Source organism: Acinonyx jubatus, chromosome A2, assembly GCF_027475565.1.
Source record: "Acinonyx jubatus isolate Ajub_Pintada_27869175 chromosome A2, VMU_Ajub_asm_v1.0, whole genome shotgun sequence".
In the NCBI taxonomy this organism is placed as follows: domain Eukaryota; kingdom Metazoa; phylum Chordata; class Mammalia; order Carnivora; family Felidae; genus Acinonyx; species Acinonyx jubatus.
The window spans coordinates 157,926,460-157,941,399 of record NC_069383.1 but is presented as its reverse complement, the minus strand read 5'-3'; the positions used below and the strand labels follow the sequence as shown (position 1 = coordinate 157,941,399).

General features: G+C 56.0%; 1 protein-coding gene across 2 annotated transcripts in view; it reads left to right on the top strand.

The window, feature by feature from the left end:
* Positions 1–403: 403 nt before the first annotated feature.
* The window catches only part of PDE4A (phosphodiesterase 4A), a 38,306-nt gene continuing 23,769 nt past the window's right edge, over positions 404–14,940 (top strand). Inside the window, exons 1-2 of one of the 2 annotated variants that reach the window (XM_027050579.2) lie at positions 404–514; positions 1,156–1,355. In XM_027050579.2, the coding sequence (XP_026906380.1) occupies positions 467–514; positions 1,156–1,355 (248 nt within the window). In that variant the 5' untranslated portion in view covers positions 404–466. Of the gene's footprint in view, positions 515–1,155; positions 1,356–4,037; positions 4,590–14,940 lie in introns of those variants that run through there. The other variant, XM_027050578.2, reaches the window with a different exon arrangement.

Here is a 14,940-nt window from a genome sequence, read left to right as displayed (position 1 = left end):
GGTTTAGGCATAAAATCCCAACAGCTCGGAGGAGACGCTTCCTCCGGCCCCCGGCTCGGACCACGCGCCGCACGCGGCCGCCTCTGGGAGCTCCCGGTCTTCTCTGCGGGATCCCCAGGCCGGGGAAAGCCCCCGCGGGAGGACGGGTGGGGGCTGGGGCGACCCGGTCTCGAGGCTCCCGGCCCCCCAGTGGCCAACCCGGGCATTGACGCCGTCCAGACCCCAGCCGTGCGTCAGCTGTCGCTCTGGCAACGGGCGAGCGACGTCACCGACGGCCAGTGCGTCAGCTACTCGATGACGTCACGCCTCGGGAGAGAAAACTAGCAAGGGGGGGTAGGATTCAGGCTCGGTCGGCAGGGGGAGCCCCAGGGCACTAATGGCGGATGTCTTCGGCTTGGTCCTTCAGGAGGCGCTGGCCCGCGCCAACATGACTCCCGCAGCCCCAACGGCGCGCTAGGTTGGCGGGATGAAGAGGAGTCGCAGTGTCCTGTCCGTGGCTGGGACCCGGGACGAGGTGCGAGGGGCGGGGCCCGGGCTGAGGGGCGGGACTTGGGCCGCGGCGGGGGACGGGCGCCCTCTTGTGACCAATGGGTTGTTCACTAAGTGTTTTTCCATATCCTCAAGTCTGAGGAGTGTCATCCATCGCCTTGTGCCTCAGTTTACACGCTTGATCCCATTATTTTCCTGCTGCCTGGATCAAGAGGCTCTCAGCCCAGGGACAGAAAGCAGGAGCTTCCAAGGGGCTTCTCAAGTGGGGAGAGGACTGTACGGTGGAGGAGGGGTGCTGGGGGTCAGGTCTTAAAGGTCTGTGATGTGAAGGGGGGAGGGGCCACAGATTGTGAGGCCAGGAGGGGCTTTCGTAGACGTGGAGTGTGGGGATGTGCTAGAGAGTTTTCACAGTGAAGCACAGCGTGTACAGGCATAAGGACCCAGAGCCCCAGGATCGGAACATCGAAAGGGAGCCCTACAAGAATTATGGCTGAGAAGGGGCACCCCTTAGACATAAGGGAGGGATCAGCGAGTGGCTAAGCCGTGAGGGGGACATGAGGAGCCTATATCCCCATCAGCCACTCTCTCAGGTGTCTAGAGAAGGGTGTTACTGGAGGGAGGGGCTCAGAGCAGCCTGGCTCTTATTCTGCCCTTGTCCTTCCTCAGAGGCTGTGGGAGACTCCCGAGCCCACCTGTGCCAACATGCTGGGGGCCGACCTTCGACGCCCTCGCCGTCGCCTTTCCACAGGTCCTGGCCTGGGCTGGGCTGAGACTGAGCCCTTGGATGTTGGGATCCCTCTGCCACCAAGGCCCACCACGCTGCCATTGCTGGTCCCTCCAAGGATTTCCATCACCAAAGCCGACAGGTAGGCAGGAGGGGACCAGGCTGGGAGGAGGGGTGGAGATTTAGGGCAAGCTGGGCTAGGTCCAGCCGCCAGCCCTTTCCATGCTTCAGGCCCCTGGCTTTTCACAAAACCAGCTGGATCTTCTCCTGGATCCCAGTACATCAGGCTGTGACATCCCTTCCCTAAAGGCTCCCCTTGCGGCCTCTAGGAATCCCTTCCCTTTTGCAGCTGGCTGAGTCAGCACAGAGGCAGGACTGTGGAAAGGGTTTCAGCCCTCGAGTCCCCAAAGATGCCCCCGCAATGAGAGAGCGGGGAGAGGCTAGGGGGTGGGTCTCCCACCAGTCAGCTGTGCACCCCTATTTCCTACCTATCCTGGGAGGATGCACTTTCTTCCAGGTCTTAAAGTGGCTGGTGAGACCCTGGAGGAGGGCTGGCCTGACATTTTTCTTTCTCTTGGGTAGATGTGAGAGGTATATGTGAGCCCCGGCTTCACATAGTTTCTTGCTCTTTTTCATCTGGGGTCCTCCGAGGGCACTGTAGCCCACATCTTGGCTGAGGATGAGTTTGAAAGTGGCCAGGCCCCTGCCCCTACTGCCCTCCTCAGGCCACCATTCTCTCCAGCCTCTTCCTGTCCTCTTATCTCTCAATTGGAGGTCTCCAGGGTCTCTGGTTGGGTCATGGTAAAAATGCTTCATTTCCAGTTGGGGGAGGGAAATGACTGTCATTCCCCCCCTCCTTCCGTCTAATATATCCTCCTCCCCCTCCCCCCAAATAATCCTTCTACTCTCTACCAGGTTCAGGTCCAATCTGATCCATCCCAGACTCAGACCAGAGCTCCAAACACCAGCCTTGGCCCACTGCCTTGTGCTCCTTTTCTGCAAACCGCCCTCCCAACCCCGGACTGGGGCCCAAGCCCTCCCCCCAACCCCCATCCCTGATACCCACCCAGAGCCCGGGCCAACGCTACAGTCTCCACTCACTCCCCTGCTCAAAGCATTTGGCCCAGCCCAGGACCCTTGAATGATCTGGGGAGGATTGACAGCCCTTGCCAATCACCTAGAAGCCACTCTGAGTGTATACTGCGGGGGGGAGGGTCCCTGAGAGAAGTGGGAGACACAGTTCTAGCTTCTGGGATACCCCGCGGCTGCTAATGCGGGGCGGGTTCTTGTTCTGCGTTCGCCCACGCCTGGAGCCCCCTCGGGAGGGGAGAAAAGCGGCTGTGGGGGTTGGAGACGGGCTCTTTTCTTTTCTTTCTTTTTTTTTTTTCCTTTAAGAACAGTGCGGCGGGGGGGCGGGGGGGGAGGAGGGCGGTGGCAGACGGCACGGCCTGCCCGGGGGAGTCCACGAGGGGGGGATCGCGGGGGTGGGGACTTGGTTCCGGGGACGCGCACCAGAACCGTTTAGCCTCCGAGAGCGCGTCGGCCACAGGAGGTGGGGGCACGCGGGCGAATGCGCTCCCAAAGCCCGGCCACCACCAGGGCTCCGTCGCGGCCAGGGCGGCAGAGGTGGGGGGAGGGTGGCGCTCAGATCCCGCTCGCTCTCTGCTTGCTCGCTCGGCGCGGCGCTGGGGGAGGCGGGAGCGTGAGTCACGGCGACTCCCGATTTAGGTGCCGGAAGGGGGGCTCTGCCGGCGGGGGCCGCGGAGAGGAGGCGCGGCTGTTTACTCGCCTGAAAAGGGCATGGGGATGCATCCCGCGGCTGCCGGGGACCTGCCTCAGTTTACCTCCTGCAGAAGCGCTTTACAAGAGGCGGCGATACACAGAGCGGTGGGCGGGCAGCTGCGGTGTCCTCCTGGAGTCAGACGGGAACCAAAGGGACACACCCCAGAAACACCCCAGAGCTGCCCGCAGGCCGACCACAGACACACACACACACCCCAACACGTATAGACTACCTCGTACCACAGTCAAACCACGGAGGCTGAATTGCCTGCACAAGTCCGCAAGCACAGACCAACAATACACACCCAAACGCGTGGGTACACATGCACAGCCCCAGGCCACCAGAACAGACCCCATAGAGGCGCACACCCGCCAAACAAGCGGCACACGTGCGCACACCTCCTTCACCCACAGACACACAGATACACACACAGCGAAATCCAGAGAAACAGGCCGACCGCAGCAGCCAACCACGTGCGCGCACACACTTCCAGCCGACACGGAAAACACAGACAACCCTCGGAAGGGGCCACGTGCACGCACATCCCGCACCGGGCACACACCATTGCCATCTTCCGACCCACCAACAGGAGAATCCCGGAACATCGCCGTTGCCAGCCGCAGGGACCGCGTCGGTGGCACCGGGACCACTCCCCACACGCTCCCCCCGGACCAGGGGTAGCGGCGAGGACACGCCAGCATAGGGCTCCGCCCCCGCCATGATGGACGGACTGACTGACACACCGGCAACCAGTCGGGTGTCTCCTTCCTGATCGGATTAACCGTTTAACTCCTTCTTTCCCGTGCACGCCGCGGCTAGGCAGGGCGCTTAGGAGAGAGCCGAGTTCCGGCGCCCCCTCCCCTCCGGGAGCGGGGCTCTGCGTGGGCGGGGAGGGAGGGCCCCCCTCCTCGGGTGGCTGCCCCCCACAGGCCCGGACGGTGGAGGAGGAGGGGGGCGGCGCTGACAGAGCGGCGGGCGGGGGGCGGGGAGGGGCGGGACGGGGCGGGGGAGCCGGGGCTGGCGCGGAGCGGGGTACCGAGCGCGGAGAGCGCTGCCGGGCGCGGAGCAGAGCGCCGGCCGCCGACCGAAAGCCGCGGCGCCCGGCCCGGGGGCGATCGGCCCGTAGCGCCCCCGGGTCTGTCCCCGGGGCGCCATGGCCCCAGCGAGGCCGGGCGCACCCGCGGGGCCCCGGGCGCGTCGGCTAGCGCGCCGCTGAGCAGGGTAAAGCTCGGAGAGGCCGGGGCCCCCCGGGGCACAGGAAGGGGCCGGCGCCATGGAGCCCCCGGCCGCCCCTTCGGAGAGGAGCCTGTCTCTGTCTCTGCCCGGGCCCCGGGAGGGCCAGGCCACCCTGAAGCCGCCCCCACAGCACCTGTGGCGGCAGCCGCGGACCCCTATCCGTATCCAGCAGCGCGGCTACTCTGACAGCGCGGAGCGCGCAGAGCCCGAGCGGCCGCCACACCGGCCCATAGAGCGCGCCGACGCCGTGGACACCGGCGACCGGCCCGGCCTGCGCACTTCTCGCATGTCCTGGCCCTCGTCCTTCCACGGTACCGGCACCGGCAGCGGCGGCGCGAGCGGAGGCAGCTGCAAGCGGTAAGACTCCGGGCGGCGGACGCGCGTGGAGCGGATAGGCGCGCAGAGAAGACGCCACTCGCCCCGCCGACCGCAGGGGGCACTGTGCTGCGGGTGGAGTCTGAGTGACTAGCGGGGGTGTGTGTGTGTGGGGGGGGGAGTTCCACTGTGGGGGCGTCCGGGACCCGACCCTGGTGGTGCCCTGTACCCGAATACCCTTCCTACTGAAGCTGATCCTGGGGTCGACTTGCGGGGCGCCATGCTGCATGTGGTAGTAACGACGCCTCAGTTCAGGGCTGCAGCTTTGGAGTCTGCACCCTTAGTTGGTGACGGTGCAGAACATGGCTAAGCTGGGTACTTGAAGGGACTTTACTGGGGGCACTGAACTGGCAGCTAGATTCACTACGCTTGTGGATGATCTCGAGGGCACTGTAAGGGGCCGCTTCCTAGGATCCCAGTGTTTCCTCCAGGCTGAGGGGCGCTGGCCATCCTGGGGAGTGGAGGACTGTGCGGGGGACATTCGGGGGACTCGCCCTGAAGCAGCTGGGGTCAGAAATCCAGAGGGGGTTTTAGGGGGAGCACTGTGTTGGGGGCCTGTGTGCCGGGTTGGAGCTTCCTCTCAGGACAGGAGTGTTAGGTTCAGTAGCTGCCCGGAGGGAGGAAAGAGTGCCCAGGGGGTGCACGATCCCGGCCCAGGGTAAGGGAGTCTCTGCCTCCCAGAGGGGACAGTGTTAGTGAGGGAGGTGTTGGGCTGACTCCAATGGTATCCTCACTGACCTGGGATGGCTCCAGCTGGTGGGGTATGACTAGCTGGGTCTGCCTTCGCTCCATGCTCTGCCTGGGCTTCTGGGGCCCTGTGACTGTGACATAGGATTATGTGGGTTCTGGGGACAGTGATTATGGCAGTGGAACTGTGTGTGCTTCTGAGACAGTGATGGTGACACAGTGACGGTGTGCTTCCAGGACAGTGATTGTGACAGTGTGACTTGTGTACTTAAGAGTCACGGTAACTGTGACAGTATGACTGCGTGAGCTCCCAGGACCAGGATCGTGTGACTGTGTGCTTCTGGGACAGCGATTTTGACAATGACCGTGTGTGCTCTTGAGGCAGTGATTGTGTATGCGCTCCGGGGATGCAGCGATGGTGGCACTGTGATGTGTACATTCCGGGACAATGTGACTGTGTCAACAGGACTGTCTGTGCTCCCAGAGACATTGACTGAGACAGTGACATGCTCTCAGCTGCCTCTGTCCCCTGTGTCCAGGAGTCCTCTGACTTCCCGAGTGTGCTCCCTCTACCACCTGGTGTTCTCAGTTACTGTGCCTGCTCTAGTGGTGCTCGGGGTCTGACTGTGTGCTTTGGTGACATGTATGACCGATGGCTTCGACTGTGTGCTTTGTCTGACCCCCATGGGTGCCCCTCTGCTTGGGACGTCATTAAGACAGTCAAATCCCGGCCTCTTATGGCCGGAGTTCCTGAGGGAGGCCCCTCTGGGCTGTGACCCTGCAATTCTCGCTCTCTCTGGGGACTTCCAGCAGGCCCTACAGCCCCCCCCCCAAACCACCCCCCATCCCCATTGGAGACATACCCAGACCCAGCACCCCTGCCCCCAGCAGGAAGCGAGTGTCATGGGCCCAGCACACACAGCCTGCTATTTCCCAAAGGGAACCAGAGAGAAGCTGAAAGAAAACAAAACTGGAATCAACAGGAAATGCCAAGACCAAGGGCTGTGTGCCAAACTGGCTCAGGTCACTGTCCTGAGAGACGAATGAAGGAGCAGAGTGCAGGGGGCCCTATTCCTTTTTAAGGCCCCAGAGACTCCCCCTACCCTAGTCTCTGGGCTGCTGACTCTCTGGGGACAGTAGCTGAGTGGTAATAATCATCATTATCTTAGTGGCTTCTATCTTGTAATGGCTCACTCTTGGGCTCCATGCTGGGGACTTTCCTACACATCTCTTCCTCTCCAGTGCCTCATCAGGTATTCCTGCTGGACACACGGAGGCCCGGAGGGGCAAAGTCCCTTCTTCTTGCCCAGGCTCACACAACCAGGAAATGGCAAAGCCGAGATCCCAACACCCATCTGTCTGATGCCTGGGGTCCTGGCACAACAAGTGTCTTGCCCTCTCTGAGCCTCAGTTTCCCTGTCTGTTAAGTAGGGCTTTGGCACTGCTCTGTGGGAGGGGGGTGTTTGAGAGTTCTGTGCGAATGGGGATGTGTGTAAAGGACTGCACACAGTGAGTGCTCCGTAGATAGTCGCTCAGGGACCTGCACTCAGGGGAGGAGGTGGGGCCTGGGTAGACCTTGCCCCTTCAGGGTGGGAAGGAAAAACAGGAACCTCAAGTACAGGTTTCTGTTTCTCTGTGGGCCTGTGTAGCCTGCAGTGGTTGTGGCCTTGGTGCCAGTGTCCTCCCCCCACCCCTGGGCGGAAGGAGGAAGGGGAAACTAAGAGGCTGCCAGTGGGAACCTGGCTCCTTAGAATTGGCTTTCTGCCAGCCTGTGTCTCCAGAAAGGGGGTTCCCTGAGTGCGCACAGGGCGTTCCAGTGCTACCCACGTTGCAGTTCATGCAGCCACCAAAAACGGGATCCAGACAGCCCTCCGGACTTGAGTCACAGGAACCCTCAGGGAGAGGGCACTGCCCCCCATCGGAGATGGCATCCACAACCCCCCTCCAGACCTGGGGATGCATGAGCCTGTGCTCCTGGCGCCCTGCGGGGCTGAGTCACGGCACCACCACGATCTGTCAAGAGGCAGATGGAGCTGGAGGAAGAGAAAGACTCTGTTGATGGTGGGGGCGGAGGGGGGGGGGAACTTGCCTGAATTGGGGGCGGGGCCAACAAACCGACCCCCTAGCCCCACCCCCGTGCCCTTCTGTACCCTCAAACTCTCCCCGCCGAGGGAGGGCGCTGCAGCGCCCCTGGGAGAGGTTGAAGCAGCTGGACTGGGGTCACCCTCTAGCCCGTGGCCTCTGTCTCCACTTGGGTCCTCGCCTGCCCTCCTCTCTGGCTCTCCCTTATCCCTGGCGGTGGCCTGGGAGCGGGTCCCTCCTCGCGCCCCTCCCTCCGTGCGCCCTCTGCTGGATGATGAGAAAGGCACAGGCTGAGTGTGCTTTACCGAGTCCGGACCTGCCTGTGGGACTCCAGTCCCCGCGCAGAACAAAGTCGCCGCCGCCGCCACTACCGGGTGCCCCAGGTTATTATATCATGCTTATCGAGCGCCCCAGAGAGTGGGCGCCAGGCCGGCCGACCGACCGCAGGCTTCGGGTGAGGTCCTCGCCCTCCCCGGGCGGGACTAGGCGGCAATCCCCATCCAGCCGAGCGCGGTGGAGACGGCCGCCTGGCGGATGCAGAGGAATTTGGCGGAGAAGTTGAAGATGCGGAGTCTTCTCCGGGCTCACCTACGGGCTGGCCCAGGCTGGGGCCTCCAACCTGCGTGTTAACTCCCGGTGTCTTTGGCGCTCTATTCCTGCCGAGGAAACTGAGAGAAGTGACTTGGCCAAGGTCACACAGTGAGGAAGGGCAGACTTGGGGTTAAAAGACCCAGGACTCCTGGACTCCAGCTTGGTGGCTAAGAATCGGATTGTAGCCCTGCCCACTGACTCGCTGTGGGACGGGGGCCCATGATCATGCCTCCCTGCGCCTCAGTTTCTTCCTTACTAAGCCTTTGTGGATAAGATCTGCCGGTCCCCAGGGCTGTGGTAAGGCCGAGATGGCCGCCGTTGGGGCTGGGCAGCCAGGAGCTGGGCTTTTGAGAACTGGCTCCCAACATCTGCAGGGAAAAAGGGGGGCATCCTCTAAGTACAATCCTGGGCCCTGGCTGCAAGGGCACCCCCTCTTTCACCAGCCACAGAATGACTGCGGGCTCTGAGTAACAGGTAGGGCTTTGGGCCTGGGGGGACTGCAAACTGACCAGGCGAGGACAGAGTTTTGGGGGGCACTGAGCCCACTGTCTTCACTCCTGAGTAAGAGCTCGCCCTTGACTTGCTGTGTGACCCGAGGACAGGATTTCACCTGTCCGAGCCTCATTTTCCTCATGTGGCCATCCATTCCACAGACACTGACTGCACATCTTCAGGCAGTAGCAAAGAATGAAATAGACCCTGTCCCTGTTGTCCTGGAGTTCTCAGGCTAGTGGGTGAGGAAGAAATAACAAATAAAGGCCTATAATAGTTCCAGATGATGCCACGTGGGACGTGAAGAGAAGAGGGATCCTGGGGTCAGGGAAGGCCTGGCTGAAGAGGTCACATTTGAGCAGAGACCTAAATGGAGTGGCAGAGGAGGCTCGGTGAGCCTGAGGGAAGAAGGTGACAAGCAGAGGGAACAGGCAGTTCAAAGGTCCTGGGGTAGGAGCATGTCTGTTATGTTCTAGGAAAAGTAGAGAGGCAGGTGTGGCTGGGCAGAGTGAGCAAAGGGTGAGTGGAAGGAAATGAGGCAAGGAGGTGCCAGGGCAGCTCATGTAGGGCTTCACAGGCTATGGTCAAGGTTGGCTTTAGGGTTCAGTTTATCTCTGACTTGCTAGGAAGGGACAAAGCTCACTGAGCTGGAAACAGACTGAACCGTGAAGGGCCTGTGTAGCCTAGTGACTAAAATCCCAGTCTCTGGAGTCAGACAACAGGGTCCGGGTGACCCTGGCCGAGTCACTTCCCCTTCCCGTGCTTCAGGCTCCCCATCTCTGAAATGGGCCTGTTCAGAACGCTATTTCCAAAGTCTGGCCTGAGGAATCAGCAAAACAGTGCAGGAAAACCTGAGGGCAGGTGCCTAAGAATGCTCTTCCTTTCTGTTTGTGCCTGGACCAAGAGGTCTCAGTGGCCAGAACAAGGGTCTTAGTGGGTTTAGAGCAGGAGTTTTCACCTGAGGGCAATTCTGGCCTCCAGGGGACATGTGGAAAATGGCTGGAGACATTTTAGTTTAATGACTGGAGAGAGGTGCTACAGGGCATTATCTGGTGCCCAATGTCAATAGTGCCAAGACTGGGACACCCTGCATTCCCAACGAGGTGATATTACCTCCAAGGGGGTGAAAGTTGGTTCTTGGGTGGGTATACATAAATCTTACATTTATGTACAAAGCCCAAATATTCGCATAGGACATAAACAGATACACAGTACAGGCATACCTTGCTTTGTTACCGCACTTTTTGTTATTTTTTTAATGTTTTTTATTTATTTTGAGACAGAGAGAGACAGAGCATGAGCAGGGAAGGGGCAGAGAGAGGGGAGACACAGAATCTGAAGCAGGCTCCAGGGTCTGAGCTGTCAGCACAGAGCCCGATGCGGGGCTCGAACCCACGGACTGTGAGATCATGACCTGAGCCGAAGTCGGACGCTTAACCGACTGAGCCACCCAGGCTCCCCTATAACTGCACTTTTTAAAGTTTATTTATTGAAGTTTATTTATTTTGAGAGAGAGAGAGAGAACATGCATGCAAGTGGGAGAGGGGTGGAGAGAGAGAGGGAGTGAGAGTGAGAATCCCATGCAGGGCTCGAACTCATGAACTGACGTGAACTCATGAACTCTAACTCGAACTCATGAACTGACCTGAGCCAAAGTCAGATGCTTACCTGACTGATCCACCCAGGTACCCCAGGTTATTCATTTTGAGAGAGAGAGAGAGAGAGAGAGGTTGGAGGAGGGGGCAGAGAAAGAGGGAGAGAGAATCCCAAGCAGGCTCTGCACTGACAGTGCAGAGCCTGATGTGGGACTCGAACTCAGGAACTGCGAGATCATGACCTGAGCTGAAATCAAGAGTCAAACACTCAACCGACTGAGCCACCCAAGCTCCACAGAGATGCTGCATTTTTTGCATGCAGTATCTCTTTTCTGTGTGTCCCATTTCGGTAGTTCTTGCAATGTTTCCAAACTTTTTCATCATTATTATTAGATTTATTCTGGTCCTCTGTGATCCATCTGCTGTTACTAGAGTAACCACTTGGGGGCGCCACGAACCGCACCCATAAGAGACCGCAGACTTCCTCGATGAAAGTCAGTGTGGGATCTGACTGCTCCCCCGACCAACTGTTGCCCAGTGTCTCCCTTTCCTTGGGCCTCCCTATTCCCTAAGACATAGCAGTTTTGAAATTAGGCCAAAATTAGTCACCCTGATGGCCTTTCAGTGTTCAAGTGAAACAGTCACACCTATCTCTCACTTCAAATCAAAAGCCAGAACTGATGAAGCTTCGTGAGGAAGGAGTGTTGCAAGCTGACGTAGGCTGAAAGCTAGGCCCCTTGTACCAGACAGCGAGCCTCATTGTGAATGCAAACGACAAGTTCTTGGAGGAAGTTAAAGGTGCCACTCCAGCGAGCACAGGAATGATAAGAAAGAAAAACAACATTATTGCTGACTTGGGAGCAAGTTTTAGGGGTCAAGACAGAAGATCAAACTAGCCACAACATTCCCCTTAAGCCAAAGCCTCATCCAGAGCAAGGCCCTCACTCTCTTCCGTTCTGTGGCGGCTGAAAGAGGTGAGAAAGCGGCAGAAGGCAAGTTTGAAGCTAACAGAGGTTGGTTTATGAAGTTTAAGGACATAAGCTGTCTCTATAACATCAAAGACAGAGGTGAGGCCGCAAGTGCCGATGTAGAAGCTGCAGAAAGCATACAGAAAGATCTAGCTAAGCTGATCAATGGTGGCTACACTAAAGAACACATTTTCTCTTTTTTTTTTCAATATATTTTTTAAAATATTTATTGGTTTTTGAGAGAGAGACAGACAGCGCACGCCAGGGAGGGGCAGACAAAGAGAGAGAGAGAGAGAGAGAGAGAGAGAGAGAGAGAGAGAGAGAGAGAAAGACAGGCTCCAGGCTCTGAGCTGTCAGCACAGAGCCTGACACGGGGCTCGAACTCTGATCGGGCAGATCATGACCTGAGCTGAAGTCAAATGCTTAACCGACTGAGCCATCCGGGCACCCCCACAACACATTTTCAGTGTAGACAAAGCAGCCTTCTATCGGAAGATGCCATGTAGGACTTTCATAGCTAGAGAGGAGAAGTCAATGCCTGGCTTCAAAGTTTCAAAGGGCTCTCTTGTTAAAGGCAAATGGAGCTGGTGACTTTAAGTGAAAACCGGTGCTCATTTACCATTCTGAAAATCCTAGGGCCCTTAAGAATGATTCCAATGATTCTCTGTCTGTGCTCTGTAAATGGAACAACAAAGCCCAGATGACAGCACATCTATTTACAACGTGGTTTTACTGAATAATTTAAACCCACTGTTGAGACCTACTGCTCAAAAAAAAAAAAGTTTCCTTTCAAAATATTATTGCTCATTGATCATGCACCTGGCCAGCCATCAGCTCTGATGGAGACGTACAATGAGATCAATGTTGTTTTCATGCTGGCTGAGGCAACATCCATTCTGCAGCCCACAGATTGAGGAGTAATTTTGACTTTCAAGTCTTCCTATTCAAGAAATCCATTTTGTAGAGCTATGGATGCCACAGAAAGTGACTCCTCTGATAGATCTGGGCAAAATAAATTGAAAGCCTTCTGGAAAGGCTTCACCATTCTAGATGCCACTATGAACATTCTGGTTCATGGGAAGAGGTCAGAATATCAGGTGCAGGAGCCTGAAAGAAGCTGATTCCAACCCTTGTGGATGACTGTGAGGGGTTCAAGACTTCAGTGGGGGGAGCGCCTGGGTGGCTCAGTCGGTTAAGCATCTGACTTCGGCTCAGGTCATGATCTCGCGGTCCATGGGTTTGAGCCCCGCGTCAGGCTCTGTGCTGATGGCTCAGAGCCTGGAGCCTGCTTCAGATTCTGTGTCTTTCTCTGCCCTTCCCCTGCTCGTGCTTTGTCTCTGTCTCTCAAGAATAAATAAATATTAAAAAAAAATTTTTTTTAAGAAGAAAAGACTTCAGTGGAGGAAGTCACTGCAGGTGTGGTGGGAATCAGAAATGGAGCCTGAGGATAGGATTGCCTCACTTCAATCTCATGATCCAACTTGAACGGAAGAGGAGTCGCTTCTTATTGGATGAGCAAAGAATGTGGTTTCTTGAGATGGCATCTACTCCTAGGGAAGATGCTGTGAAGGTTGTTGCAATGACCAGGTTTTAGAATACTATGTAAAGTTTGTTGATAAAACAGCATCAGGGTTTGAGAGGATTGACTTCCATTTTGAAAAAAGTTCTAGGGGCTCCTGGGTGGCTCAGTCAGTTAAGTGACCAGGTCTTGATTTTGGCTCAGGTCATGATCTTAACGTTTCGTGAGTTCGAGCCCTGCATCGGGCTCCATGCTGACACTGCAGAGCCTGTTTGGGATTCTCTCTCTCCCTCTCTGCCCCTTTTAGCCCCTCTCTCTCTCAAAATAAATAAATAAACTTAAAAAAAAAAAAAGAAAGTCATTCTACGGTGGGTAAAGCGCAGCATCACGTGATCCAGAGAACTGACTCCTAAAAAGAAGACTCGATCAATGTGGCAACTTCATTGTTTCCTTATTTTAAGAAATTACCACAACCATCCTGATCTGTCAGCAGCCATCAACATCAAGGCAAGACCCTGCACCAGCAAAAGGATGTACTCGCTGAAAGCTGGGATGATGGTTAGCGTTTTTTAGCAACAAAGTATTTTTCAATTAGGGTACGTACATTTTTTTGTAGACGTAACGCACACTTAGTAGACTACAGTGTAGTATAAACATAACTTTTACACGCACTGGGAAACCACAAAATTCATTTGGCTTGCTTTATTGTGATGTTCACTTTATTGCAATGGTCTGGAACCGAACCCACAATATCTCTTGAGTTATGCCTGTGTATCGGTGGCTTTAATATTTCATAGAGAAGGCAGTTTAGGAGTTGGGACTGTCTAAGCAGGCTATTCCTTGGGGGGAGGGGGCAATAATGAAATAAAGGGTGGCAAACACTGGTCTCGAGCCTGGCTCAGACGCTCATTGGTTGTGTGACCTCGAGCAGGTTGTTTCTCGCCAAGACTCAGTTTTCCCATCTGTAAAATAGGGACAACAATATATCACTTTGCAGGTATTTAATGAGGATTAAATAAGATCATAGCTAGAGGTACTAAATGCCCAGGAGGCATTCTGAAGATTAGCTGCTATCGTCGTCGTCATCATCATCATCATCATCATCATCTGTATCCTCTTTTTTTTTTTTAATTTTTTAATGTTTATTTATTTTGGAGAGAGACAGAATGTGAGCGGGGGAGGGGCAGAGAGAGGAGGAGACACAGACTCCGAAGCTGGATCCAGGCTCCGAGCTGTCAGCACAACCCGAGGCGGGGCTCGAACTCACGAACTGCGAGATCATGACCAGAGGCAAAGCCGGATGCTCAACCGACTGAGCCACCCAGGCGCCCCCATATCCTCTTTTTTTAAATAAGAATTTATTTTTTTTAAACGCTTATTATTTTGCGAATGTGAGAGACAGAGCGTGAACAGGGGAGGGGCGGAGAGAGAGGGAGACACAGAATCCGAAGCAGGCTCCAGGCTCTGAGCTGTCAGCACAGAGCCCAACACGGGGCTTGAACCCACAAATCAAGAGATCATGACCTGAGCCAAAGTCGGGCGCTCAACCAACTGAGCCACCCAGGCACCCCTGTATCATCTTGCTAGTACGGTGGCTTGTGCATTATAAGCTCTCTGTAAATGTTTTGTCAGATAATCATAGCTGACATTCAGTGAGTGTTTACTATGTCCAAACACTTTTCTGAGGCTTTTTTTTTTTTTTAATTGTCCATCCATGAGATGCATAGTATTATTATGCCGATTTACAGTTGGGAAAACTGAGGCTCAGTGAAATGAAGTGGCTGGCCCAAAGTCAAATGACTAAGTGCCAGAGGCCAGACTCAAGCCTAGGTCAGCCAGTTCTGGGGCCCATGACAACAGAGCCAAAAGGTAGAGAGAGAAAGGTATTCATAGAGGCATGGCCCTAAAATAGAGATTCATTCTGTTTTTCTTTCCCACTTCCCTAACCCCAAAGGCCCGCAGACAGGTTGGGGGAGTCTCTGGAATTATAACCAGCTGGCTAACTTTGTTCAAGAATCTTCAGTCTCCATTTCCTCATTTGTGAAAGGGGCGAACATGTGCCCAACAGAGTCACAGTGGTTGGGCAGGCAGAGCCACCGAAGGGACTCCAGAAAGTTCCTATCTGTTTGTACTGCTCTGCCGAGGGGAGGTTTGGCTTCTTGGGGCACCTCGTGAGCTGTGGAGGGCCCCAGTTCTAAGGGGCCTCAGAGATCCGAAGGGGTGGGAGGACGGGGGGGGGGGGGCGGCAGATCTTAGGAGCCTCTAGGGGCTTGTAAACTCACTCAGCTTCTGTGTCTCAGAAGCTGTGGGGGGCATTCTGGAGGTGTCCCCAAGGATTGTGGGTTTATCTTGGTTTGGGGAGATAGCCTAGGGATATAGGACTGTCTTAGGAACTATGG